Here is a 26,288-nt window from a genome sequence, read left to right as displayed (position 1 = left end):
TCTGGCCAACCAAGATGATCAGAGCACTGGAGCACTTATCTTAAGACAGGCTGAGAGAGCTGGGCTGTTCAGCCTGGAGAAGGTTCCAGGAAGATCTTAGTGTGACCTTCAGTACATATAGGAGGGGTATGAAACAGAGAGAGAGCAACTTTTTACACAGGCATATAGCGACAGAACAAGGGAGAATGGTTTTTAACTAAAACAGGAGAGATTTAGACTACACGTTAGGACCAATTCTTTACTCAGAGGGTAGAGAGGCACTGGAACAGGCTGTGCAGAGACGTTGTGGATGACCCAATCCCTGGGAAGAGTTCAGGGTCAGGTTGGATGGAGCCTGTTGATGCTGTTTGCACAAAGGTACACAGAAAAGTAAGTAGCATCACATTAATTTTGACAATGATAATTGATAACTCATTCAGGGAGAACAATCTTCCCCTAGGTGTTATAAAAAAGGATGACAAAACGGAGCTAGATTCCTCTCCCATTCATCTACAGTAAGAATGGGTGTCAGAACCACATGACAATATCTTCATTTTTAAGGGACATCTTCACTCCCCCTTGGTTGTCAAGAGTGTGCTTAACAATGGCCAGAAAGCAAAATAAGCAAGCACAATTAAATTATGTAGACATTTCCATTCCTACCCAGTAATTCTAAGAATCCCAATGGTAAAGTTGAGTAAATGCATGAGCAAGTCCTTTGCCAGGACCACCAGGAGCCTACCTACCAAACTCATTCAAGCACAGTCACAAAAAACTTCCTTAGGTTGTAGAACTTAATTTACCATTAGTAAGCACGATGTTTTTAATACTTGTCTGTAAAATGTAAACCAAACCAGAAATCTTTCTTCTAGACTGCTCTCTGTAACAGGTATTGTTTTATACCATGAAGTGCCTGCAACAGATCTAAGGTAAATAGGATAACCCAGTGATGCCTTAACCAAGAAAATTTTGAGTGAAGAAACTGTAACACCAAGCAATGGATCACATCACTGTCGTACTACAAGTTAAACCTTTCACCTTTACCCACTTCTTAGACCAATCACAAAAGTAGCACCTTCTATACCTAGTCACACAAAACTTACCTTTAGGCTAGAACAATGGACAGTAATATCCCATTTCAGACAACTACAGAAATTAGACTTTCCTTCCATATTTGTCTGAGGAAAGAGCTGAATTAAAAAGAACAGTAACAACTACTCAAGTGCTGAAAGATAAAGAGCAGCTATACAAAACAAAAGGATAAAAAAGATTTTATGTATACATAAGTAAAGTATTTTTACTCCTACCTCATCACTTTCATCTACTTCGATACCACCATCTTTGTCATCATCCATTTGCTTATGGATCATGCGGAGAGCTTCTAGGCTGAATCGATCCTCTTCAGTAAAGCATGGTGGGCTGAGTGAACTGCAGGGATCTAAAGTGAGGAGGACAAAAACAATCAAAACAACACAACAGAAATGTTATTTACTTTCACTTCAGTATATAAAGCTCCCAAGCAAAAGAAAGGATTTAAAATTCTGCATTGTGTACACGTATTTCACTGCACATAATCACCAGGCCATAAATATTAAATTTAACCGTAAAATAGTAACTGTACAAAAGTGAAAGGCTTGTGTGTGCGAATCAAGTCTTTTTTTATTCAGGAAGGAGTCCCAAAAAATAGGCTGGAATAGTTTTGACTTCCATTTATTTCTTCCATCCCACTAACTTACTATTTCCATTTTTTCTTTTATCATCCACATTTAGTTTATGTCAGTGCAGTGGCAAATAAAGCTACCGCATTTCCCAACCTCCTTTCTGAAAGTCTAAACGAAACAAGGAACAGTAGCGGAAAAGAAAAGGAATTCTCATATCATACAATCATAGTTTCATAAACAGATAACAAAGGGATAGTAATCACATTGCAGATCAAATTCTAAACAGGTGGTACTACTGAACACAAAATACTCAAGGACTGCAAGAGCAGAAAGCTCACTGCAAAGAAAATTCAGCTGATAGTAGTACACGATGTATTAGTCCTGTACACTCTGATCACAAACTGCAGTCACTGTAGAGCAGGATTCCAAGTCAAAAATAAAAGACTTTCATTTGCATTCATTACTGAAGGCTCATGATTTGCACACATCTGATGGCTCAGCTGGCACCACATCAAATTGCTAAATCTGTGTTCTTTCCCTCCTACAAAGTACATGCCAAATGCTCCCAAAATTCTACAACGCATGATGATCAGCCATCACCACAGTGGCCTTAAGCAGACCTTGGCATTAACTGACGGCAGCTATTACATTAATTCTGATGTACCAAACAGCAGCAAAGAACAGAAAGTGGAGAAGGATACAGAAATCATTTTTTCAAAGTTGAACTTTAATAAGGTAGTAAATTCCCACTGTACTATCCATTACAAAACTGCACTGACTAGTTCCATAAACTGTTAAAACTACACTTAAATCATACCAATGCAAGTAAAAATTGAGGGAGCATATGAGCAATTTTTGCTTTTTCTAATCTATCAAATAATTAAGCTTTCATGTTGCTACAAAATTTATTAAAAGGCTCACTTACATAAGTAAAGGAAGCACTTCTAGATAAAGAGAGGAATCAAATGTTTTCAGAGAAAAAAATTCTTTAGTTTACAATTTCATACCAGCTGGATTAGCATGATTCTGATTTCTGACTAATACAAACTTTAAAATAATTAAAAATGCAAATAAAGGAATGCATAAGGTTACAAAGTAGGAAATGCAAAGATAACCATGACATAGCTGGAATCTCAGACACATAATTAACAGGACTGGTTTCCACAGCTAGGCATGAGTCAATGAATTCCTGCTTCATACTTCAATTTTATTATACAGGAGTTAATGGAAATCTGTTATCTGTTCCCATGCATCAATTAAAAAAAAAAAAAAAAAAAAAAGCAGAAAAAACCCAAACACTTCACTGACACTGTCCAAGAACTGAGAGGTGTAGCTTTTAGAACTACTTCATATAATACAGAGTTCTATATTTGTTACTAAATTATTAAATATTAATGAATATTTAATTAATAAAAATACTTAATAATAATAATTACTAAATATTAAACCAGACCAATCACAAACAATATAATTTTCAGCTTTGGAATGCAATTTATATTTTATGAAGGGGAAGGGGTTAATTTTTTAAAAATCTATTTTATTTGTTCATTTTTGGTTTATTGCAAAAGGTTTAATTTGCACAATACTCAGCCTTTATATTTTTGCCTTGCAATGAAAAATTACTATAATTTGAGGAGTTAAAGGACCTATCCCTGCAATTACAGGGTACTCCATGTAGAAAGGTTTCCCTTGCAAGAACAATGAATCTCCTCAAAGTTGTAATAATTAAATTCTCATGGCCATGAACAAAAAATATTATTTTACTAAAACACAATCATATCAGAAGAATAATCTCTGTATTACAAGTTATGATCTATACTGTATCTTAAATTACAAGAATGTATAGTTGTCAAAACATAAACAGATCCCTCAAACCCAACTTGTTTAATCTGTACTTAATTCTATTCTAACATGGAATCACATTTCAGATACATGTGTTCACAGTTTGCAAGCACCCATTCAAATGTTTTTTCATTTTGTTCAGCTGAAAGGCCAGTTTTTCAAATCAAAAAGGTTTTCTCAGAGTACATTTTCTCACAACCAAGGCTGATCGGTCCCTTAATCAGGGTACTTATCTCAAAAATGCCTTTTTAGGATATTTAAGCATGAAGGCACTTTAAAGAGCTATGCCTTTTCTTGAGAGAAGTAAACAGGCTGCTTGTGCTTCAAATGTCCCATGTGCTGGCTCCAAGAACACTAGATCTCTCTCTTAAGAGCCGACAGAGTGCCAATTGCTCTTTTGGGACTGAGAAACAGAGTAGGACCACACATCAACTGTGATAAAAATTAACCCACTCTAAAGAGAATCCAGATTTATTTTCAACCTATTTTTCATCTGGTAAAATTAAACATTTAGACTGATAGACTGACAACACTGGTCATCTCCTTCCTCAGAGAACAATCTCAAAACAAACTCAAACAACAATCTCAAACAAACCACAACCTAAAGAATAAGTGAAAAGCATCGCACAAGCATACCTATGGAGCCCTACCAAATCCAAAAAACAGCTAATGGAAATTTAATCACCTGCAGTTCTGCAGAATATTCTACCATGCAGTAGTTTGCCTCAATTGCATTGCAAAAACAATTCAAATTAATACTAGGTGGAGTATGGTTTATTAACTGGATGTCTGGGAAGTTTTTAAGACAAAAGCCAAGAGAAAAAGTCTCAAGACATAGTAAACACCATAAATATAGCCCTAAAGCCCCACAAGAAATCATAAGACTAGTTGTTAATGTTTCACTTTGAATCGACACTATTGAAGATATTCTGGGATTCCAAACCTGCTCTTGTACTTTAAGGTCAAGCCTGATTTAATGTCTAGACCGATTTCTCCATCCTAGTCTGGTGTGTTGTCATAAATACACTTAGTCCAAAATCATCACCACAGGAAAGAACAGAGATGATAAATTCACTCAGGGAGTGAACTAACACTCTTGAGCTTTCCTTTAATGAAAAGCACAGAAGAATTAGCAAAGGAAACAAAAGAGACAAAGTGGGCAAGAGGCATAAAAGCACAGCAGATACCATTCCAGGCACAAGTTATTTTATCCCTGTTTTTCATGTTGCTCAGAAGCAAGGAAGTTTCAGAAATACTGGCCATAGTAAGGTAGAAATTTGTTCCTGAACTACTAAATGTCAGATTCGTGGCTCAAAAAACTTGGCAGAGTATTTTGAAGCAAACCTTCCTTCTGCCTTGAGGCAATAAATGCCTCCCAGCTCTAAGGCAAGGGGGGAAGTCCTCACCAGTCCATAGGAGATTCCCATAGGAGAGTTTGATAATGAACCAAGCACATTTATCCAACCCAAGATAAAGAAAACTTTATAGATAAAGGGAAAATAACACTTCACACCCTTTCACCCCACTCCTACTTTCCCCCTCACTTTAATCTTCTTCAGTGAGACAAAAATAAGGTGAGACTACAAAAAGAATTTCACTTTGAAATTGCCCTCAACTTTAGATACACAGCTCTTTATTCCATTTCCTAAAGACAGAGGCTAAACTTAAAATGTGACATTGTCAATACAAGCCAGTAAGGAACATTAATTACCTCCTTATCTTCAAGCACTCATCTCAGCAAAGCCCCTGAAATTTATTTAGGACTACACCATCATAACAGGTTCCAAAGCAAAAAGGTATATGCACCTCATAGCCTTTCATCCACCCTGCATTTTCTTCTCCCTAAACAGCTGCAAATGTCAAAGACTTCAGAATAAAGGACTGACAGACCAACAAACGGAATAAGGCTGCAGTTCTCTCACACACCTCCTTCTGAATACAGACACTGGAGCACAACAGGTATGGCTGTGCCATGCCTGACAGAATGATTCCAACCAGGTGTTCACAAGTCTGGAACTTTTCAATGTCTGAAAGAGCCTTTTTAAGAATACAGGGACACACAGAAGCTTCATGATTACTCACAGGTACTTGGAATCGGGAAGACACTTTCAAATCTAAAATTTAAATGCCTTTATATTTTCCCACTAGTTCACTGACAGCAACGTAGCAGTTGGGAGTTATTTCAAGAGACTGACTACCACACATCATTTTTGTTCTGTGAGGATGTTCAGCATTCACCAAGAAAGAAAAGCACGCTTTTTATAATAACATATGGCAGTCCTACGGAAGCCCGCAGGGTTTCCATGCCTGTCTTTTACTGATGAATTCAGAAGTGCACCGTGTTGTGCTAGATTTATGATTCCTCATTCCTAAAAAGCCATATGGGATAAAGGGAAGCCTCACAGAAAAGGCAAGCACTATAAAGCATCAGCTTCCTAAGTACGTACTCTCATCTTAAAATAACCATGCTTCCATATGCCATGATGACAGATGTGGATTTCTTTGCATTTTCCAGACACAAAGGATATGTACAACCCCCTGCCAAATAAATATTCACCTAACTGGGATTCCTATTTCCTTACATTTCTGTTTTACATGCATGTTAATACATTGCAGTTTCTTAAGCAATTCAGTGACACCTTTCAAGGCAAACAACCTTTATGAGAACAACAATTTCTGAAGACCTGAGTACAAATTGGAGTGTGAGATAGAATTAATGAACATACGGAAAAGCAAGTGTTTTCAAGAATTTTACCTGATGTTCAAAATAAATTTATTCACAGTAAAGGCAAACGTTTTTATCGAAAATCCTTACATAATACATCCTGTCACTAAAATCTTCAAATGCTTGAGACAGCCTCAGAGTGAGCTTCTTTTAATCTTTCAATTAAAAGCTCCCAAAGCAAATCACTCCTACTCTTAATAATTAAACTCCTCCTTATGGCAAGTAGGCTGAGCTGCATCTGGCAGTTAACTTGACAAAGTAATACGACAAAGTAATACTTGACAAAGTAATATGCAACATTATTTTTCACTCTAATTATTTAAATAAAAGTTCATCACTGCAGCACATCTTCCCACTAAAAATATAAAAAAAAAAAAAAAAAAAAACAGATAAAATTTTGACAAAAAGTGTAGAATACCTTGTCTTCTAACCACAACAGTGATGTTACTTAAATGAGCTTCCTGAGGAGGAAAATGCAATAATACTAATTACAGCAGGGCATGGGGAAGGGGTGCAACAGGAAAGGAAATTTGGAATATTGCTGTCCCCAAAGATTTTGAAAATGTCTCACATTAGGCTTTTCCATTGCTCTGTAGGAGAAATTCAGATGACTTCTATAAACTTATGCAATAAGAGTAATTAAATTCATAGATGAAACTCCTGACTGCTACATCTGGTATCTGGAGCACTTGTTTCTGAACACACATGTAATGTTTAGTGACTGGTAACACTGCTGTTTAACAGGGGAAAAAAATGAACATAAGCCCCAAACTATTTGCAGATAAGCTGCAAGAAAACTGCCATACTTTTAAAATCTACTAAACACTTTCAGTAAAAAATGACATTTAAACAGCCTTAAAATAAATAATTACAGCTTTAATACGTAACAAGCGATTTTCACATGAGAGATTCAAATCTGATTTTGTCACTATTGAAAAGTGTCCACTTATTCTGCTATGTCAATATCTTTTCATATATACAGTTCAATTAGATTCTTTCCCCCACACAGAAACTTGATGAGGCAAGCAAGGCTTTGATTTTTTTCTTAAATCATCACTAGCTCATCTCTGCTTTCTCCACTCCCACAAAAAAGCTGTCTAATTCTGAACTTCATTCTCAATACACTAGGGAAAAAAAGAGTTTCAGTGAGATCAGTTTATTTAAAGTAGGAAATCAGTCAAATAATATTAACAAAATCAAGTGTTAAGGCAGGTTTATTCAAGATTTTCTAACCTGTCCAAGGTAAAAGCTTTAAAAGAAGCAGCAGGCACTTAATTTTCTGATCACTCATTAAGACATCAAAACATGACACACTATCTCAGAAAAATATTTAAGAACTTCATACCCAGATAAACAGTAACTCAAAGGAAAATATATGACAGGAATTCCCCAGAGAATAAGATTTGATGGCAAATTCATTTTGCTTTAATATAACTGCACTAAAAGCAACTATTCCAAATCAGCAATGCTTGTTTAAAAAGGAAGTTGAAAAAGGGGGTTGAATATGCTAATCATGCCAAGGATCATTCTGTCAAGATGAAAATATCAGTATAAATACTTCATTTAGACTGATAGGAAATTAATTATTAAAATTACAGTGCCACTCTGTCTGACTAAATAAAAATCAAGAAGAGTTCATGGCTTTTCCATCTCCTTCCCACACCCTCCCTGAGCAATTACACAGTTTGAAGGGAAGAGGAAGTTCGACAATTATTGTATACAATGGTCAAAGTAGACTGATTTAGAAGAGGAACTCCTGCCAACCCTAACAAAGCAGGACGGGAGGAAACTGGGAGATGCATCTTACACAAGCCCCTAAAATCCTGTTTTTTCCTCCTTCTAACCTTACTTGTACTTCCATGTAACCCTCTATACAAACCTACAGACACATATGGATGGATATTCAGAGTAAAAAAATATGCCAAATGTCTGATACTTGCTCTCAGCAACAGAAAAGTCTCTTTCACTTTACTTATAAGTAAAAGACCAAGAAAGGAAATACTTAAAGTAGTTTAAATCTAAGTTTGCATGATTTTGCAGTAAAGACTGCTTAATGCATCTTCAGAAATGTGCTCTGCACATTATAGTGATTATCAACACTATAAAATTATAATAGCTCCAAGAAAAAAAAAGTATAGACTTTTAAATATGACCTGAATTCACCTGGAATAAACACATACTTCACTCAAAATTTAGAAGGACAGTCTTATTTTCCTTATGTGTTTAGAAGAAACGTGTTTAGAGGAAAAGGATTTAGTGAATTTTGAATTAATTTGTCAATAGAACATTCATTAATCTGATGAATCAGTTTTGTATTCATATGTACTTGGTGACAAGGCATAACACACATCTAAACACATATAACAACACACTTCTAAGTTTTTGTGTATTTTAGGTCTGATTGGTTCTTTACTGCTCTTCTGACAACTTTCTCCCTTTTCTAACAGCAGGGAGCTGGAAAAGATGCACTATATCCCTGATTATATACTTTAATCTGCCCAAGAATTTGTCAGTTCTTAAGATGGAGCAGCAGCAGAGCATTTAAGCCACTTCCTTAATTTGGTCAGGAAATGAGAAAAGTGACATACACAGGTGACCTTCAAATGTCTGATAACACGCCCATGTGACTTCAAAAGCAAACGTGCTGGTAACAATTTTCTTACTAAAACCTAATTTTCTTGCTCAGAATTCCATCCTTATTAACACGTTAACCTGGAAGCCTGATCTCCAGATGCCTGGTGAAAGCCTATAATCAATATCAACTAATTTCCATTCAAGTATGGCTCAAGAGCTAGAAGGAGTATGAACCACTAAATTCCTTTTTGGAAGACAGTGTCTGCAAAATATAGCAACCATGATAATATGGCTCATATTAAAAATTCACAGATTTTTCATACTGAAAAGGTAGTTCACAACTTCCAACACTGAAAAAGGGGAAGGCAGGAAAGCACTGGAGAAAAGGATTCTAGCATCTTATTTTTTCTTTTTAAGTTTAATAAAAGGCACAGAAAGTTTTACAGATGTGGGTTTAAAATTTAAAAAACATCTGATACTTTCAGACAAACAAAATTAAATTTTCTAAAATTAGAGGACTTTATTAAAGTCAAATTATTTTACTTTAGTCAAAAGTCAGTATTTTCATATAAAATTATATATATATGTATACATCTTTTAACTTAAACTTTTATTGACTTAAACACGTCAGTGTTTCCTCTGATATATTTGTTTTCACATGTGATTCATAATCATATCCCATATCCATGAATCAGGCATGTAAGCATGACATTGCTGGCATTACTGAATTACTTCACTCTTCTACACCATTTGATCTAGTACGCATATTATTAACTGTTCCAACCAAGGAATCAAATTTAATCCTCTGTGAGCACCATCTGTAGCATCACCAGTTCCCTCACAGTTCCTGTAACAACATGTTGTCAAGATGTATTTATACTTTAAGAGATCATATCAAAATTATAGAACTGAAACCTATATTGAAAAGATGTAACATAGTACTTACAATAAAGGAAGATTAAAATAAAGCACCTGGGCACTTTTTATTAATATATAATCTGTTAGGATTCTAGCATTTCAGTATTAAATTTGCCAGCCTATGTTTATACTTTCAGAAATACAAAGGCACTGAATGCATAGATTCACTTTATTTAATAACACTGTAATGAAACACTTCCTTTTAGCCACATTCAACACACCAGTAATTTTAAGTACGTACAAATATAATTTTCTTTAAATAGTCCTATTAGCTTTTGTGAAAATTTAGTAGTACAGATTGTTGGCTAGTTAAGGACTATCCTACTTCCAGAAGCTTACGTGAACTGCTCTGCTGTTAGCACTCCAACTCCAGATTGCATAACTGGCAGTTTTGCTCCTACTAATATGCTGCTAAATATTTTTCTCATGATGAATTTCACCAAGTGATAAACCAGGCTGACAAATCTACTTATGGTGTCTCAGTTCACCTTGGCTTATTTGATGGAAATTAGATTTAAAGAGCCTTTAAAAAAACCCAATCTTATAAAGAAGGAAAAAAAAAATTAAATAGTCATGCATCTCGGGAGATACCATATCATCATTATGCTCTTGTTCAAACTTAGCACAGATAGTAAGATGTACAATTACCAGAATGTTAGAATAAACCAGAGCTGCACATATCTTAGATACAGCTTGGCTGATACCATTCTGGCAAATGTATTTCTGGGCCCAAAAAAACAGTAGCAAATGGTGTACTTTTCCAGTATGTATTTCATAGCTGTTAAAGTGGTGAATAAAACAGAAGGCAGTTCTTACACAACGAGTACACAGTGAGCATATACTCTGCACATAAAGTCATGCAATGGAATCACTCAGAGTAAAAAAACAGGAAACTCAGTAATTAAAAAAGAACTCCAAAACCTAGAAAAAGTTCTATCATGGTAGATTTAGCTCAGTCTGATTGTGTAACAAAAAGTCGAGGCTACAAACACATGGCTCTTTCTATCAAAATGAGTTAGATATAACTTGCATAAAAGTTTAAAGCTGTACTATTCCTCCTCTAGTCATTGCATACAGAAGAAAACAGTAAGGGAAACTCTACATTTGCTTGAACAGCACACCTTGTACAAACACTACTCGTACAGCTTCAAACACCGTCAGCTGCTCCCCAACAGCATGAGCATATTTGCGATGCTAGAAAGAGCCAAGTCAGAAATTCCACATATGCTCTAAAGAAGAATAAGCCAAAGACTAATGCTAAAAGGATTTCTAATTGTTCATGCTCCTGCTGTTCATTTCTGTCCCTGTACTATCTCCTTCCTGGTACCAACATGAGCACATTTGTACAATCCTGCTGCAGGAAGGATCAGGAAACTGATTCTGTCTGATTTTGATCTCTATGCACCTGCACAAACACTTTTGACAGCAAAGGTGCAGGGGAGGAGGAGGAGGAAACCCAGGCAGAAGCAGAGAGATGCCCTGTCCAGCCCCAGCCTGCTCAGCCCTGGTACTGACACGCCCCACGCTCCAACTGAATCCCGCCAGCAGCACAGCAGGGACCGACCCACTGAAAACACCGAATGGAACAACAGCTACGCTACTGGAGTGGAAAACTCCACCTCACTGTTCAGATCCTGGCTTTCACTACTAGGAGGTGCAGGACAAGGACGAGGATGTGTCCTTGACAACTTGTTGCAATTAACAACTACCAAGTGTTTTTCCAGGTTTTTTTTCCAGTGTATTTTGTAGCCTTACAAAATGTAAAACAGACCTTTGCAACACTATAGCAGGAGATGAAGCAATAGCAAACTCAAAAAAACATCTCCCCAACATCTCCCAGAAGTTTTAAACACCACTGCCAGTAAAGCTAACAATTTGTCCTTTCTCCAAGGCCCTCCCCATGAGCCTAGAGAAGTCACATCTCCAGGCATAGCCCACTCTGGCAGCAGTCAGTCCACATCACAAACAGCAGGCTTTGACAGACACCACATCTCCACAAACATACACCAGCAAGCTCAAGGTGTCTGCTAAGTGCACGTCTGCCCCAAACACTGCTCTAATTTATGTTGTGCCTTCATTTAAGCTCCAGGTTTTTTGACCCTTTTCCAAAAACCTTGGCGCCAGAACATGCATTAAGAACTAAAACCACAAGGCTATTAAAAAAAGCAGCATAACAGAATCTGTCCCAAAGCAGACAAACTATGACACTTGGCTACACAAAGCCAAATGAGTTTGTGTTTGGGACTGTTTTGCTCTTTAGGGGCTTTTTAAAATTTTTATTATTGGCAGACAAGACAACAGCTTTCTGAAGAGAATAAACAGACATACTTAAGGAAAGCTCAAAGGAAAAAGCAGGAAACTATAAAGGTCTTTTATAATTTAAGACTGGGACAACTGAAGTTATAACCAACTGCAAAAGAATATTCATATACAATCCTTAAAGGTAACCAATGACATTAGGTGATATATAATCTACTTTTCAGTCCTCATTTAAACCTCACTGTATGTTCCTGACACACACTGGGAAAAGTCAAGAAGAAATGAAGGGCAGTGTGCTTTTCCCAGATGATGACACTTTTACTCCTGAGATTTATTACACGTACTTCATGACATTTATACATATTATTTATTTAAACATAAAATTTTAGCGTATAGTTTTGTCACATAGGAATTCAAACACTAACACTGATCTGTGTCTATCATATTTGAAAATATTAATGCATGAAAAATAATATTCTAGATTTTTTTAACTCTCCTGGACACATACTGCAAATGGAGCTGTATCTCTTGCACTGCATTACTGACGGTGCTATTTGCTCTCCCCACCAGACAGCAGTAGGAAAACAGGCAGTGAGTCAAACTGCAACAGACAAGTGTTTCCACTACATTACCTCCTCTTAATGTATCAAGTTATCAACGCATACAGGCAGTCCATCATTTTCAATATCAAAAAGGAAGCAATTTCCTAAAGTTAAAAATGCCATTTGCCCTTCATTAAACATAAACAAAAATAAACCAGAACCATGAAAGATTAACTCTACTTCAATACATTCAATTAGACTCCACTTTCAAAAACCACAGTAAGTTAATTTCACTAGAAATGTGATTCTGCTTCCCACAGAAATACACTACAAATAGAACATATAGAAAAAAAAAACATTTTTAATAAATCAGAATTGTTTTCAAGTATGTTGGGCTTTCTGTCTTGTTTTGTGAGGTGTCCTGTTGCTGGGCAATGGCCTTCATAGGCAATAAAATACATCTGAAGTTGTTAATTCACATCTCTGAGAAATATGTTTGGTAATATTATTCTGCCTTATGATTTCATTTTGATTTAATCAATATAAGGAACATACATACTCCAGGCTTTATCTCCGAGGTCTGTTCTCATGCCCTAAATGCAATACCCTAAAAGCTGACATCCAAAAAACAACTATTCCATGTCAGTCACATCTATCAACCAGCACAAATGTTTTAATATTTTCTATACCAACACAGTGACTTGTAGGCTGTAAATCTTTGCTGTAAATCTTTTTCTGTCTGTAACAATGTTAAAGCAATTTTTATGCCAAGTCATCTGCTGGGGGCAGACAGTGTTTTTCTATTCTGTATTTCTGGAAAATACTGAGTACGATCAACGCACAGCTGATACCAGAAAATGGGCAGCATATTTATGCCTTACTGCCCATAACAAAATGCTACATTCTCTATTTGCTCTGCTAAACAACAAAGGAAATTGTTTTCTCCCTTCATTAACTTAATTTCTTTACTGAAATTTTAATTAACACATATAAGGTAACACTTGGAGAAGTTTCCAGTTACTATGAAAACAGAGAAACATAAAAAATCCTCTTTTGATATTTAATACATTTGCTGAAGTTCTCTTCATGCAAGTGAAATTTTACCACCAATGTCAAACCAGAGCCAAATAGCATTACCTCTAAAATATTTTTAAACTTACTCAGTTAATACTATCAAAAAAAAAAAAAAAATCAAACTAGGAGAATATGCCCAGAAAAATTTCACTCCTATTCAAAAATTCTCTCTAGAGAAAACATGCTGGAGACAAAAGAACAGCAGTAATTGCATATGTGACAAAGATGAGGCTATCATGAAAAGAGAACCCAACTTCAAAAACCATGGCTTTAATAGTTTACTTCAAAGAGATATCATTGTAAATTGAGAGCTTAGTACACTCACCATATTGCAAGCAGATGCAGGTTTTCTCACTTCCTTTACCTATGATAACATTACACACAGCCTACACCAGACTATGCTACTGACCCACTTTCCTACTAGCTTAGTAATCATCAAATAAGTTCTCGATCTGTCCTTCCTTTCTTCTTTAAAATTTAAATTTGGTATTCTTAAGATTTGTTTAAAGGAGAAGGTGTCAAGGCATTAAAGGAAAAGTCTTCCATCCAGGCATGTCAGAAATTCAATTTGAAATCTTTCTTTTAAGCAAGTATAAAAATTTACTTCTCTTCAGCGTTTGGGAGCTGGCCAATATTATGTGTTATTGCAATGGTGACAGTCCTGCCCAAAGCACAGGTTTGACATTCAGTGGTCCCTTCTCAATCAGCATCTATCATCTCTTTGCAAAGGCTGATCCCACAATAACAACTGTGGCATCATCATTTCCTCCCCTACCCCCTCATACTGAGGGCTCCAATTCACAAACACAAATAAAAATATCATCCTTATTTATGAAATCTTGTATCCTCACCCTATTTTCTTAGAATGCTCCTAGGAAGCACGCTGTGCTAAAGTAGTTGCTGACACAGCACATTTTCATCTCAAAGCATAAAGTAAATTAGAACAGAACAAGAAAAAAGGTAAGGCTGAAGAAACCCTTGGGAAGTCCTGATCAATCCCAAACAGGATTATCTGTGCACAAGTTCTACTTCCTTTCAACGTGTATCTCATGTCAATAGTAAAGAATGTCTATAGTCATTCATTCGTGCATATAAATAAACTTCTCCTAAGCAATGCCTTGGCAAAACCTGCATGTTTTTACCATCACATCAGTTAGAACCAATACACTGTATATAATGGAGAGAGACAAGTTCCAGTGGAACTTAAGGCATGCTAAGAGAACAGGGTGTCAAGAATTGGTACTGGCCTGTAGAAGCCCAGAGCTTGAAAACAGGGCAATAACCATCCAGAAGAAAGAATTCATCTCAACAACAACAGGCATGTTCGTTCAAGAATGAGGATTTCTGTAAAGCTACAACATGTTGTATAAAATTGCTTTCCATCTTACAGTTTGTAGAGTGTAAGACTGAACTACTAAAACTGAACTGCATTTTATACAAGGAGACAGTTTGTATGCACAACCTTATAATGGCAAAAAACTAAAAATCTACCTGCATGGCCATGTCTAGCCCCAAATAAATTCTAACCCACACTTTTAAGTGAGATCTATTACAAAAGCCTACACATTTGTCCCATGGCTAGAGCAAAAAAATTCTCTGACACTGCCAGTTTTCTAAAGTTCCAGTAAAAATTCCACATCGTTTTGGTAAGAAGCCTCACCTTTCCTTTCAGTGATTTAATAATAGCAACATCTGAGATTCTCTGGGGATTAATACATTCAAAAAAGTTTTATATGGCTTTATGGCATTTACCAAGTTATAAAACATTTTGAGAAGAACGAGCAATTTTCATGTTCAGAAGGAGAATGGAAGAAAAGACAGGCTTTTTTCAAAAATGTTTTTGAAAGCCAAAAAAGTAATTAATGAAAAAGTGTTAAATAAGTTACTGCACTACAACTGCAGTCGTGATCAGAAATAAGAATCAAGATGCTGTTAGCTAAGTTGCAGTCAAAAGCAGGGGAAGGGAAAGAGAAGAGTATGGAAATAGTAGAAAAAGAGACAAGATAGCAAACCATCAATTTCATTGATCTATTTAAGAGCAGTGTAACAAATGCATCTTACAAAAACCATTCAGAGTATAGCAAAAATTATTTGTAACCCTAGATAACCTTTGACTTTATCCATATTTTGACTGGAAAGCTGCAGAAATTATGCCATATATGAAATGCACTAATAAAGAGAAGTAACAAAATCAGATATATTGAAGTGAAATTAATATGCAGAATTAATGCAACCAACAACACCCTGAAAAACCCAAATCTATCCTAATAGAGTTCAGTTCTTAAACTCAAAGAAGTTCTACCTTAACATGAAAAATACTGAGTTCAGAGCTCATTTGTTTGTAGCTACCCACAGCAACACCTTACAGAAGGTGCAAACCCTGAAGCAAATTCAGGACTTACACAGAACACTGAAAAGAATTCCGACCTTTTCTGAACAGCATCAGCTGTTCCATGGAAGTGCACACTGAGCTTGGGCATTGCTTAAAGGTAGGCTTTAATGCAAACAATCAACCAAAACCTTGTCTCTCACACTTGCCAGGAGTAGCTTACCTAGTAAACAGAATAATAAACTACTAACATTTTTAAGTAACAGTACTTAATCAGTCTCAAGCAATACACTAAGAGAGAAATCAATGCAACAAATGTTGCTTAAGTTTACTAAATGTACTGGTGGAAACAATTGCAAGTTTCATTGGGCTTTTAAATCTATAAGTTTTGAGAATATAGAAGTCAGCAGATAATATAAATTATGGCAGTAAAATTTAATCTCTGCACTAACAGCTTCTTTGTTCTTTTTTCCTAAGAAGTGTAATGATTTAAACAGAAAAACACAAACTTACTTACACTTAGGATACAAGTTACAACAAACAAACTTAAACACTTGTGTTCTTTAGATTCACTTGTTTGATACAAGACCACATGGTTAATGATTTAGTGATCCCTTACAAAGGTTTATGTGCTGTAGTAAAACCTGATTAATAGAATTCCTTTAGCTTGGCAATTAAAATAATTATTACACGACTATTAAAAGCCAAAGATACAACCACAAGAGCACTAGACTAGGGCAAAAATGAAGTATATACTATTCCAAGTACAGATAACCAAAAATTTACAGAAACTGTCAAACAAGTGAAAACATAAAAACCCACAATTTAATAAAAAAAGTTGAGAGCCAAGTACAATTTTTCAAATTGCAATAAAATTTTGCAAATACACATTGAGACAATAAAAAAAATCTACTAAAAAATGCAATCTATGATGCTACTAAAGCACCACCTTTAAATGAATCATTCCTTTTGCCATCATTTATGTATGCCTTTCCAGGCCAAACAAGAAAAGGCAATTCCACAAATGCAGACCAATGATGTGACAAATGAAATAACTAGCTCCAGAACATGAATTTTCACAGCTTTTTACTGTAAAAGCTAGTATTTCTTTTATTCTAAAAACAAGTAACACCTAATTCCTAATTCCTGCCTACTCTCTAGCATATGCAACTTCATATACACTTTAAAATAATCTCCTTTAATAAGCACAATCACATGAAAGGGCTTTCTACCTGCAGGCCTATTTGAAATGGCTCCAGAAAAGAGAGGGTAAGGACTTTCATAAAGGGAGATAATATTTTATATGCTTTAACACCCACTTGCATTTTTCAAATTAGATCAGCATTTGTCAGAATTGTATATTTCTACATATGCACAAAAAAAAAAGTACACACGTGAGCACAAAGAAGGGTGTACATATAATTGCTAAATAAAAGATATTTGAGGAAACAAAACACAAGCAACTACAGAAAATTAAAATGAAGACAAGTAGGATTTTAGCCCCATTTTTCACACACACATCTTGATACAAATGGGATTTGAAGATTTACATGTTCTCACAATATTTTATTCCCATATGTATTGCTACATAAGAAACCACATCAATATATGCCAAGTTCATATAACAATACCTGAGCACAGGCCCGTTGACCTACATATGAAAAACACCTGCAATAGCCCAGTAAAGCCCAGAAGTGAGGAAGAGTTTTTAAGAACAGTTTTCTACCTTGTTGAAAATAAGCCAGATGGCAACTTAGAACAAACCTGGACAACAGTTTCATGTTACATTTATCCTTTAAAAATGCAAGTTAGAATTTGTTCAATGATCCCTATTATCTTGATCCAAACCTAAGAGTGCCACCTGCATGCTGCTCTCCCTGCACACTGTACATGAGTCTGATTAATCTGTTTTTTCAGTGTAGCAAATTACCCACCCACATGAAGATGTGGCTGATAGAAGCCACACCTCAGAGAGGCTTCAAGCAGAAACAAGGAAATCAGGTCAAACATACAGCCATGTCTGCTGCATTGTGTCTTCGTGTCACCTCTGAGACTCCAAACTAACTCGAAAACCTCTCTCTTCTCATGAGCATCGTCCCTACTCCCATCAGAGCTCCTGCCCAGCCACCCCCAGGTCCCTTGCACAAGCACAAAACAGGGGAACACACTGCAGCACAAGCTGAAGCTGCAGCCTTTGGTGCATCATTACCTAATGAGGAAGATAAGAGAAAGATGATTTCATAAGTCAGTTTTGAGTTTTTCTGCATAGGTGCAAATACTGAACTCAGCCTGCACATGTCTCAAGCAGGACTTGCACAGTGAACATAATCACCAGCCTGTGGTTTTGCAACTCAGTTCACAGCCAGGAAAATACTTTCCCTTCTGTTAGGGGACAAGAGAGAGACAAGAAATGTGTTGAAACTAAAGGAAATAATATCTCCATAATTACATATTCAGCTGGAGATACAGTAACTCACTAGAATCTAAGCAACATTACCAAAGAAGGTTTGTGCATAAATATGCATCATACGTAAATAAAATGTTTCTTCTTAAGAGGAGTTACCCCCCAAAAAATGTGATACCATTTATCATTTGATATGTGAAATGTTTTAGCAGAAATCAGGAAAATTTTGCCTTGTTTGGATCCACAGAAATGCTTGGCCACACAGAGCCAAGAGATTCCTGACACAATGTCCCCCAATTTATTTAACATAACGTGTTTACCAAATACGGGAAAAGTACCCCTCCCCATAATGGGCCTTTTTTAACTCAGCCTACCAGAGCACCTTGAGTTTTCTCTTCCCTCATCAATATAATAAATATTGCATACATGTGTTCTAGGACAAAAACAGCTGCATTCAATTCTATCTGGAAAATGTTGACTTTGTTTCTTGAAGGTAAGCTGGTATTTCACCTGTAGACACATTCAACAGCCAGCAGATCCTACAAAATCCTTCTCATAAGATGCTGTACTCAATAGAAGAGACAGTACAACATGTAAAACCAAACAAAAAACAATCTTCAAAGACAGGATACAAATGCATCAGAGAAATACTGAACACACAAAGTATGAAGCACTTCTTTCGTACTCAAGAGGCTTACAACCAGTTTTTGCCTGAAACAAACACTGACTTCCTTTTTTCCTGCTGGAGAGCTACAAGTTCAGTTGCTGAAATGACACCGAGCATAACAATCTTCTTCCTTCCTACTGAATTTTGCTGTTGGCAAATGAAAACATGTTAGCAGAAAACACCGTCTATGACAATTTGCAGAGAAATTCTAGTCTGAGCTGCAGAGGGAGATGTGGACGGGAAGAGGCAGAACAGCTGACCACTGCTGACTGGCACACTAAGTCACCTGAGGTAATTAAACATATTGGAATGTTTCTGAGAACTTCTTACCAGAAAGATTGCTAATTGGTGTTAACTCCATTACATTGTTTGCTTATTAAGCAGCTATTAAAATTTGCTAAACAGAGAAAAGCAGAGGTAATTACACCCTCCTTGCTTGAGTACTGCATACTGCTCTGCTCATCTCTAAACAGAATCAGCATAATTTCAAAGAAAGAATGGGGAAGTCTTCATAAGCAAAAAAGCATAGGATAGAAAACAAAGTAAAGAAAAACAAGCCAAAAGCATACAACAGATAACAAAGTGAAAGGAAACAAACCAAAAGCTTACAACAGAAAATAAAGAAAAGTTATTCTCCAATTGACAGTATTTTGAAAAGATCCTAGCTAAAAAAAAAAAAATACAAACTAGATACAAACTGTCTTCATATAAATGCCTTAATACAGTGTTATGATTATGAGTTCTCTTGATCATCATGTCCAAGACACCAATTTTTTTTCTAAATGAGATCTACAGGATAGAATATAAAGCCAGGTTTTTATTGGGTAAAATAAAAACCAAGCAGTCTGGAACACATCTTCACAGTTCAGGGCGAGGCAATTAGTAATTGGTTTTTTTTTTTTAGGAAGAATTATATTAAATTGCTGTGCACTAGATTTCTTGCAATACCCTTTCTCAAGCCCCAGGCAGATGATTATTTCAAGATATTAGATATGCTATTTATTTTCTGAATTTGTAAGGTAATGATTAGGCTGTTAAACAAGATTTTAACCAGTTACTTATGGACCAGTGCAGGAGGGAAAGCACATAATAACATGCCTAAAATCCTATTTGTGAATAGCATCAGTAACTGTCTGACAGAGCAGTCTCTGGAAAAAATACAACTCCCTAAAGAGCTTCTGTGGATTTCCATATTACACCAGCATGGATAATAAACATGGCTTTTTGCTTACAAAAGCAGACACTAATGTTTTAGTTAAAGTTTATCCCACAGAAATTGAATCCTCTGTCCCATCGGGAAGAGAAACTTTAGCAATATGCTTCTGAATAACAGATGACAGTGATAGATGCTCAGCAGAAATGCAAGTTAATTCTTTTATGAAAGCAATAAAAATACTGCACAAGACCACTTTCTTCTGAATACAGTATTTTGATAGTCTGTGAAGATCTACAGTCACATCCAAAATTTGATTCCATTAATTAATTTATTTAAAATGGGTTAGGAGAAGAATATGATACATGCATTCTCCTTGTCTGTTATCCAAGTCTTTGGAAGAAAACAAATAATTGTAAGTAAGGCTAAATTATGTCCGGCAAAGTAAAAAACCTTTAGGGTTTGTTGCAGCATATTTTCAGTACTACTGATTTTTGGACAATCTGTTCTCATGAGTACACTAAAACAAATTCTGCTAAACCAAGTTTTTTAAAAAAGTAAACCTACTCTAAACACAAAGGTGCTTTGTCAGTGAATTAGCTAAGAACTTCCAGGCACGTAACAAAAGTATGCAAGAATATGCCATGACTGGAATAAAAAATACACAATGTAACCTGTCAGGCACCCTCAGAGTGGAAAATTTCAAAACCACCATATTTCTCCTATAAAAATAAACAACATAATTAAAGATGTTTCTTAATTTAGCATTTCTGTTTTGCTTTATGATTGTTTCTTCTACAGTTATAAAATTTATACAGCTAAAAAGTATTATTTACTTACATGAACAAATACACCAGAAGAATGGGAGACAAGGAATAATCCAAAGCAACATTTCACAGCTTCCTGACTTGTTTACTGCTGGGAACTATGTATGGAACTCTTTAACACTACACAAAACAAATCTGTCACCTGTATATCTTTAGGATAGTACGCCTCTAATGGCCAGGGGTTTTTTCCCTAAACAAATGCAAAAATAACTCAGAATTTTTTACAATGGAACAACGCGGACAATCTTGGCTACCCTCCCATGACAGAGCTTTTCCCAACCCATGTCTTATTCCACTGACAACTTTTACTTAGTTGCTCTACCCGTGTTCAGTCAGTCTCTATCTTCTGTTGAACATTCATTAGGCCAGACTGGCAACCTCTCCTTAGTTACTCTCCTCTTTCTACAATCTGGTTGGGCAACAGTGACAGCTGGTTGGGACATCACGTACTGCAGCAAGGAGGTGCATGGAGGGAATGGAAGAGTTAAAACTTTGACATACCTTTTGCTGAAAGTAGACTATGCTGCTTTTAATTATGGAATATTTCATATCCAAGGAACATTCAGTTATTTACTAGCATCACTATACACAAGCAAAGTCCCAGTTGAGGGATATTAACACTGTCACATTGCATAAAACAGTCTTTTTGCATATATTCAATGATACAGGCATTAGTAATTGGGCAGAAATCATAAAAAGTTAAAATAAATACAGACAGTAATACAGCCTTAACTAATCTAAATGGCTGTGCATCATATTTATTAAGAACAGATTTCTCAAGTACTCACCCCCACATCATTTACCCTCTATCTGAACTGAACTGCTTTATAAGCAATATAAAAGGAAAATCTGCAAAGAAATCTACTTCTGGAATTTTTTTTAACCCATTGCTTAGCAAGTTCCATTGGACATTGAACTGAGGAAAAGACCACAAGTGAAGGTAATGTTAGATAGGCATCTAAAGACAGAGTTTTCCCAAAACAAAAACAAAAAGACATTTTTTTTTAATTACATGACAAAGTAAATAATTCTATGCTAGAAAAATTATTACTTCTAAAAATATTACGTTATTAAAAGATTTGCATATAAAGAACTGCCCAGAGGATTTCTAGAAGCCCTAATTACATGAAACACATTTGCTGCACTCAGAATTACAGTGCAGAATGTAGGAATAAATGTTCATGTATTACAACTTGCATTAATCAGACATAACAGGCAAGAGTTCCTGCAGATTCCAACGTTAGTCCAAAAAAGTGAACAACCACTCCGGAGAATCCTGTCAGATATTCCCAACAACTTCTAAAAGATCCTCAAACACGGGACAACTGTAGCCTCCTAACAAGATGCAAATTATGTTGCCAAAAATTCTTGAAGATTCTGGGTTTTCTCTGTCTCTCTGCTATCTTTCAAAATCAAGTCTATGGCATCAGAAAAAAAGGCACTGCCCACAACTCTCATCCTTCTGACTGAAAAAAAAAAAAAAAAAAAAAAAAAAAAAGAACAGTAATAAACCACTCAGAGCAACTCCAGAGCTATGGTAGCTTCAAAGGCAGAGTAGGCAGCCCAGCACTCTGCCTGTGACTAAACCAATCACAGCTGCATGATACTGAACAATTGTGGGCGAGCATATCACAATTTCTAATTTAGCACAACATTCTGCTATGAAGTACAAAGTGAAACTTTAAGCTCCCTGATGCAATTAATGCAGAGGTGGAATTATTCTTTTTTCCATAGCTCTGCTTCAGTCTTACGTACTAAGAGTTTTCAGAACCACATTGGCTGATGGCAGTCTACTCTTTAATTCTGACACTCTTTATGAACATAGGCAGAAGGTTCTAAAACCAGCTGTGCATCTTACATGCTCCCCAAAAAAAGCAGTGAAATTCTTTCTGGAATCTACATGGCATTTTCATTTATGTACCCAGCATTTTACAAGACCTACACAATTCCTGCATCAAAAGTTAAGCATTAGAGAAATGCTGTCTTTACCTTTTCAGTATTCCTGTTCCATTCTTAGCTTGGAGCAAAAAGTAAGTGGTAAACCAAATGAGTTGAGAAGGCCTGTGAAGGGTTCTTGAGGTACACAATCAGAATATATAAAATATGTACAGGATTTGATGGGGTAAAGAAGGCAAGGCAAGACACATGCAACAAATAAGACATTTTAAAAAGAATTTACCAATATTTTAGGAAACATTACATCCTCAAAAATTCTGTTACACTGCAACTCAGAGGAAGTTTGTAAAACAGTTCAGAAGCTGAAGTGAATTCAAGCACTGATCTTCTCTAGTAAATAAACCATCTACTAGGAAGTCTCAAACCTCCTGAAAGTAATAAATTATTGCTAACAAGGCTATCAAAGATGAGGAGGAGTTAACACCACTTCCCTTTCCTTGAGTAACATATTAACTATAGCTTCCTAGGTACTATTACCGATTGGCTGAAACTTTATCCTGCAACATTTTCAAACTAAATAACAGAGGAAACAAAACTTAAGTGCACTTAGTAAGCATTATAAACATAAATATCAAATAAATTATTCATTCTGTAGCATTCAAAAAACTTAAGGACGTTAAAGAAATATGGCAAAAATCCCTGACTCAAAAAACATTTAAGTTTACATATCAACATATATCCTTAAACAGAATAAAGCACTGCTTTTAGAATAGTTCTCGTATAAAGCAAGATGAGCAATATTTTTCCCCTGTATCTGAACTGTCATTTTTACAGTCAACAGAAAGCTGACACAGTGAGCAGACTTAGTGGCAAGGTCCAAACAGCATTTCCTATCTCACGACAAAACAATTTTAGTCTATTAAAGAAGGAGCCTAGATTCTGACACCTCAAACGACCTGAAATGAATCCTATCCCTAAAGATTCTGCTCAGTAACACCGTGGGTACGCACTTCAACACCTCTGGGCCCTACAAACTCAGCAATGTTAAACAACAAATTAAATTAATATGACTAGGTGAAGCAGGAAACTGCATAGTAAATGCTACGCAAATATGCTTTTCCAACCACATCCTGAAGTTTGCATGGTATGAAACACCAGCTCCCAAATGATGCTGCATTCTCAAAGCCCAGGATAACAACAATAGCCTTGGCATGAGCAACAGCCATTCAGAAAAGCCAAGAAGGAAGCAGGCGCACTGCTGGATACTTCCAGTGTGAGAAGCAACAGCTGCTACTGGTCTGGCTGCTTTCCTCCACTCTGCACTCTGTACCCCACCAGTAACCACCACAAATGCTTCACCCAGCATTGCAAAAATAGCTTTCTCCCTGCCCTGCCAAATGCAAATCATTTCCCTATTTCCTCTGAAAGGAACAACAACCAAGAGAAAACTGGAGGATGCCTGAAAGCCATCCTTTGGATAGTGACACCTTAACAAAAAATAAAATATCATTTCTTATATAAGTATTTGACCCATATTCAGATATTTAGGTATACCTATTCTCTTAAAAATCTTCTAGGTTAAGAATGAAATATTGAAGTTACTTTCACTACAATTAAACCTCATATCCATTTCAGTTGCAAACAAAAAAGTACAATCTGTGAGATCAAGGGATTTTGCGTATTTAACAAACAAACCAGCTCCAACTTGTACTTTTAAGTATTCTCTATTTAACAGCAGTTTGAGATAGGCCAAAGAAGTAGCAAGTTTCAAAATATCCAAGACTATCAGTTGAGGCTACTTCATAAAATAGGTGAACATGTCAAAGACAATGGCTCGTTATTCATGCAAATATTACAGGCTACTTTAAACTCTTGGGCAAGATGCACAGGATAAGAACAGCATTTAGCTTGCCCTAGCACTGCAATACATTGAGAACTTCATTATTGGTGTTGGCACCTGTACTTGACACCCGCATGAACATCATAATTCACCCTTTACTGCGTCTCTAACTTACACCTAGCTCACATACTAACACTAAGAAAAGACTCAGAACTATCCTCTCCACTAGGTATCAAACAACCTGGGGTTAAGCAGAATACTTTAGGGAAATTCCTTATATCCTCTAGCTCCACACAATACAGACTGTTCTGTAGTCAGGTGCTGAGGTCAAATTCACTACCTAGCCAAACAAAAGGAGCTTTGAAATACCCAAGCAGTAGTATAAATGGCAGCCTCTGAGCTGATCCTAGGACATAAGATGCTGTTTTCCATAGTGGTTTAATGTTGATTTTCCCAATTCTCATCTGTGTGCAAAAAGCAACAAAGAATTTTGTATTTAAGTCAGTCTTCCTCAAAACTCTGAATGCAAAACTTGCCAAGGTCTGTCTTGATAGTTAAATACATGCTCCTTTCCAGCTTCCAACCAGTCTCTTACTATAGAAGAACTAAGGCTGTCCATTATGATCATTCAAACTACAGCACAGATCTGGAAAAGCAAACACAATTTTCACTCCTTCAAACATCATATTTCCCTTAATTTTATATACAACAAGTCCTTGTTACCAGCAGAGTGTTTCACTTCCACTTTCATTTTAATTGTTTACACCAACAAAATTTTGCAGAAGGCAAACCGAACTAGACACATTCATGAAATATTCCTACAGTCAGTTTCCAGAGCAGAACACAAGACCAGATAGTTTCACTTTAAGTATTCACAATCATAAAAGAAGCAGTGAAACAATTCTTCTCATTGCAATAACCTTTATAAATCTTTGGGGGCAGGACAGGTGGTGGACTGAATTAAAAAAATACAAGAGGCCACAAAGTCTGAGAAGTTAGTTATGTTCCCTCAGTATCCTGCAAATAAGAGTGGACCATAGTAACTACAGAGCCAATGCCCATTTTCCAAAGCAATTTGGACCAATGATCTTCAAAAATTAGTTGGTCAACCTGCAAAATCATCACTATCACCTAAAACCTTACAGCTGCCTAAAATCTCCACTCACGGTCAGATCTGAAGGTAAAAGACCACAAAGCCTAATCTTTAAGCAGTTACACTATTACTGTATTCTGAAAACTCTGTATATTCAGTTGGTATGCTTATTCTCTGCCTAGTCTTCTCAAACACTTCACAGACCCAAAAAATACAGTACCAAACAACAAATTATCAGAATTAAAGAAACACTTCTTAAAACATTTCTACTAAAGCGTAAAGAACATCTATTCAAATGAACAATCAACTATTACATTCATATTTAAAGAAAAAAAACAATAATTTGGGCAAAAAGGCAATGGCTGTCTTGTTCTTTGGCTTTTGTAAGAATGTTAATGTGCTGCCGACAGCCTTTTGGGTACAGAAAACTATGAACTAAGTAAGAAAATCAAAATCAAAAAATTCATTGTAATTTTGATAACTTCTGGCAGAAAAGACATTTCAG

The 26,288-nt window shown here is 36.0% G+C and overlaps 1 protein-coding gene across 3 annotated transcripts in view; it reads right to left on the bottom strand.

Moving 5' to 3' along the window:
• The window catches only part of STIM2 (stromal interaction molecule 2), a 63,848-nt gene that overhangs the window by 26,460 nt on the left and 11,100 nt on the right, over window positions 1–26,288 (bottom strand). For all 3 annotated transcript variants that reach the window (XM_068188831.1, XM_068188830.1, XM_068188832.1), the window contains exon 2: window positions 1,287–1,417. In XM_068188831.1, coding sequence (XP_068044932.1) covers window positions 1,287–1,417 — 131 coding nt within the window. The remainder of the gene's footprint in view (window positions 1–1,286; window positions 1,418–26,288) is intronic.

The sequence above is a fragment of the Anomalospiza imberbis genome, chromosome 4 (assembly GCF_031753505.1).
Source record: "Anomalospiza imberbis isolate Cuckoo-Finch-1a 21T00152 chromosome 4, ASM3175350v1, whole genome shotgun sequence".
In the NCBI taxonomy this organism is placed as follows: Eukaryota; Metazoa; Chordata; class Aves; order Passeriformes; family Viduidae; genus Anomalospiza; species Anomalospiza imberbis.
This window is presented reverse-complemented; position numbering and strand designations above follow the sequence as displayed.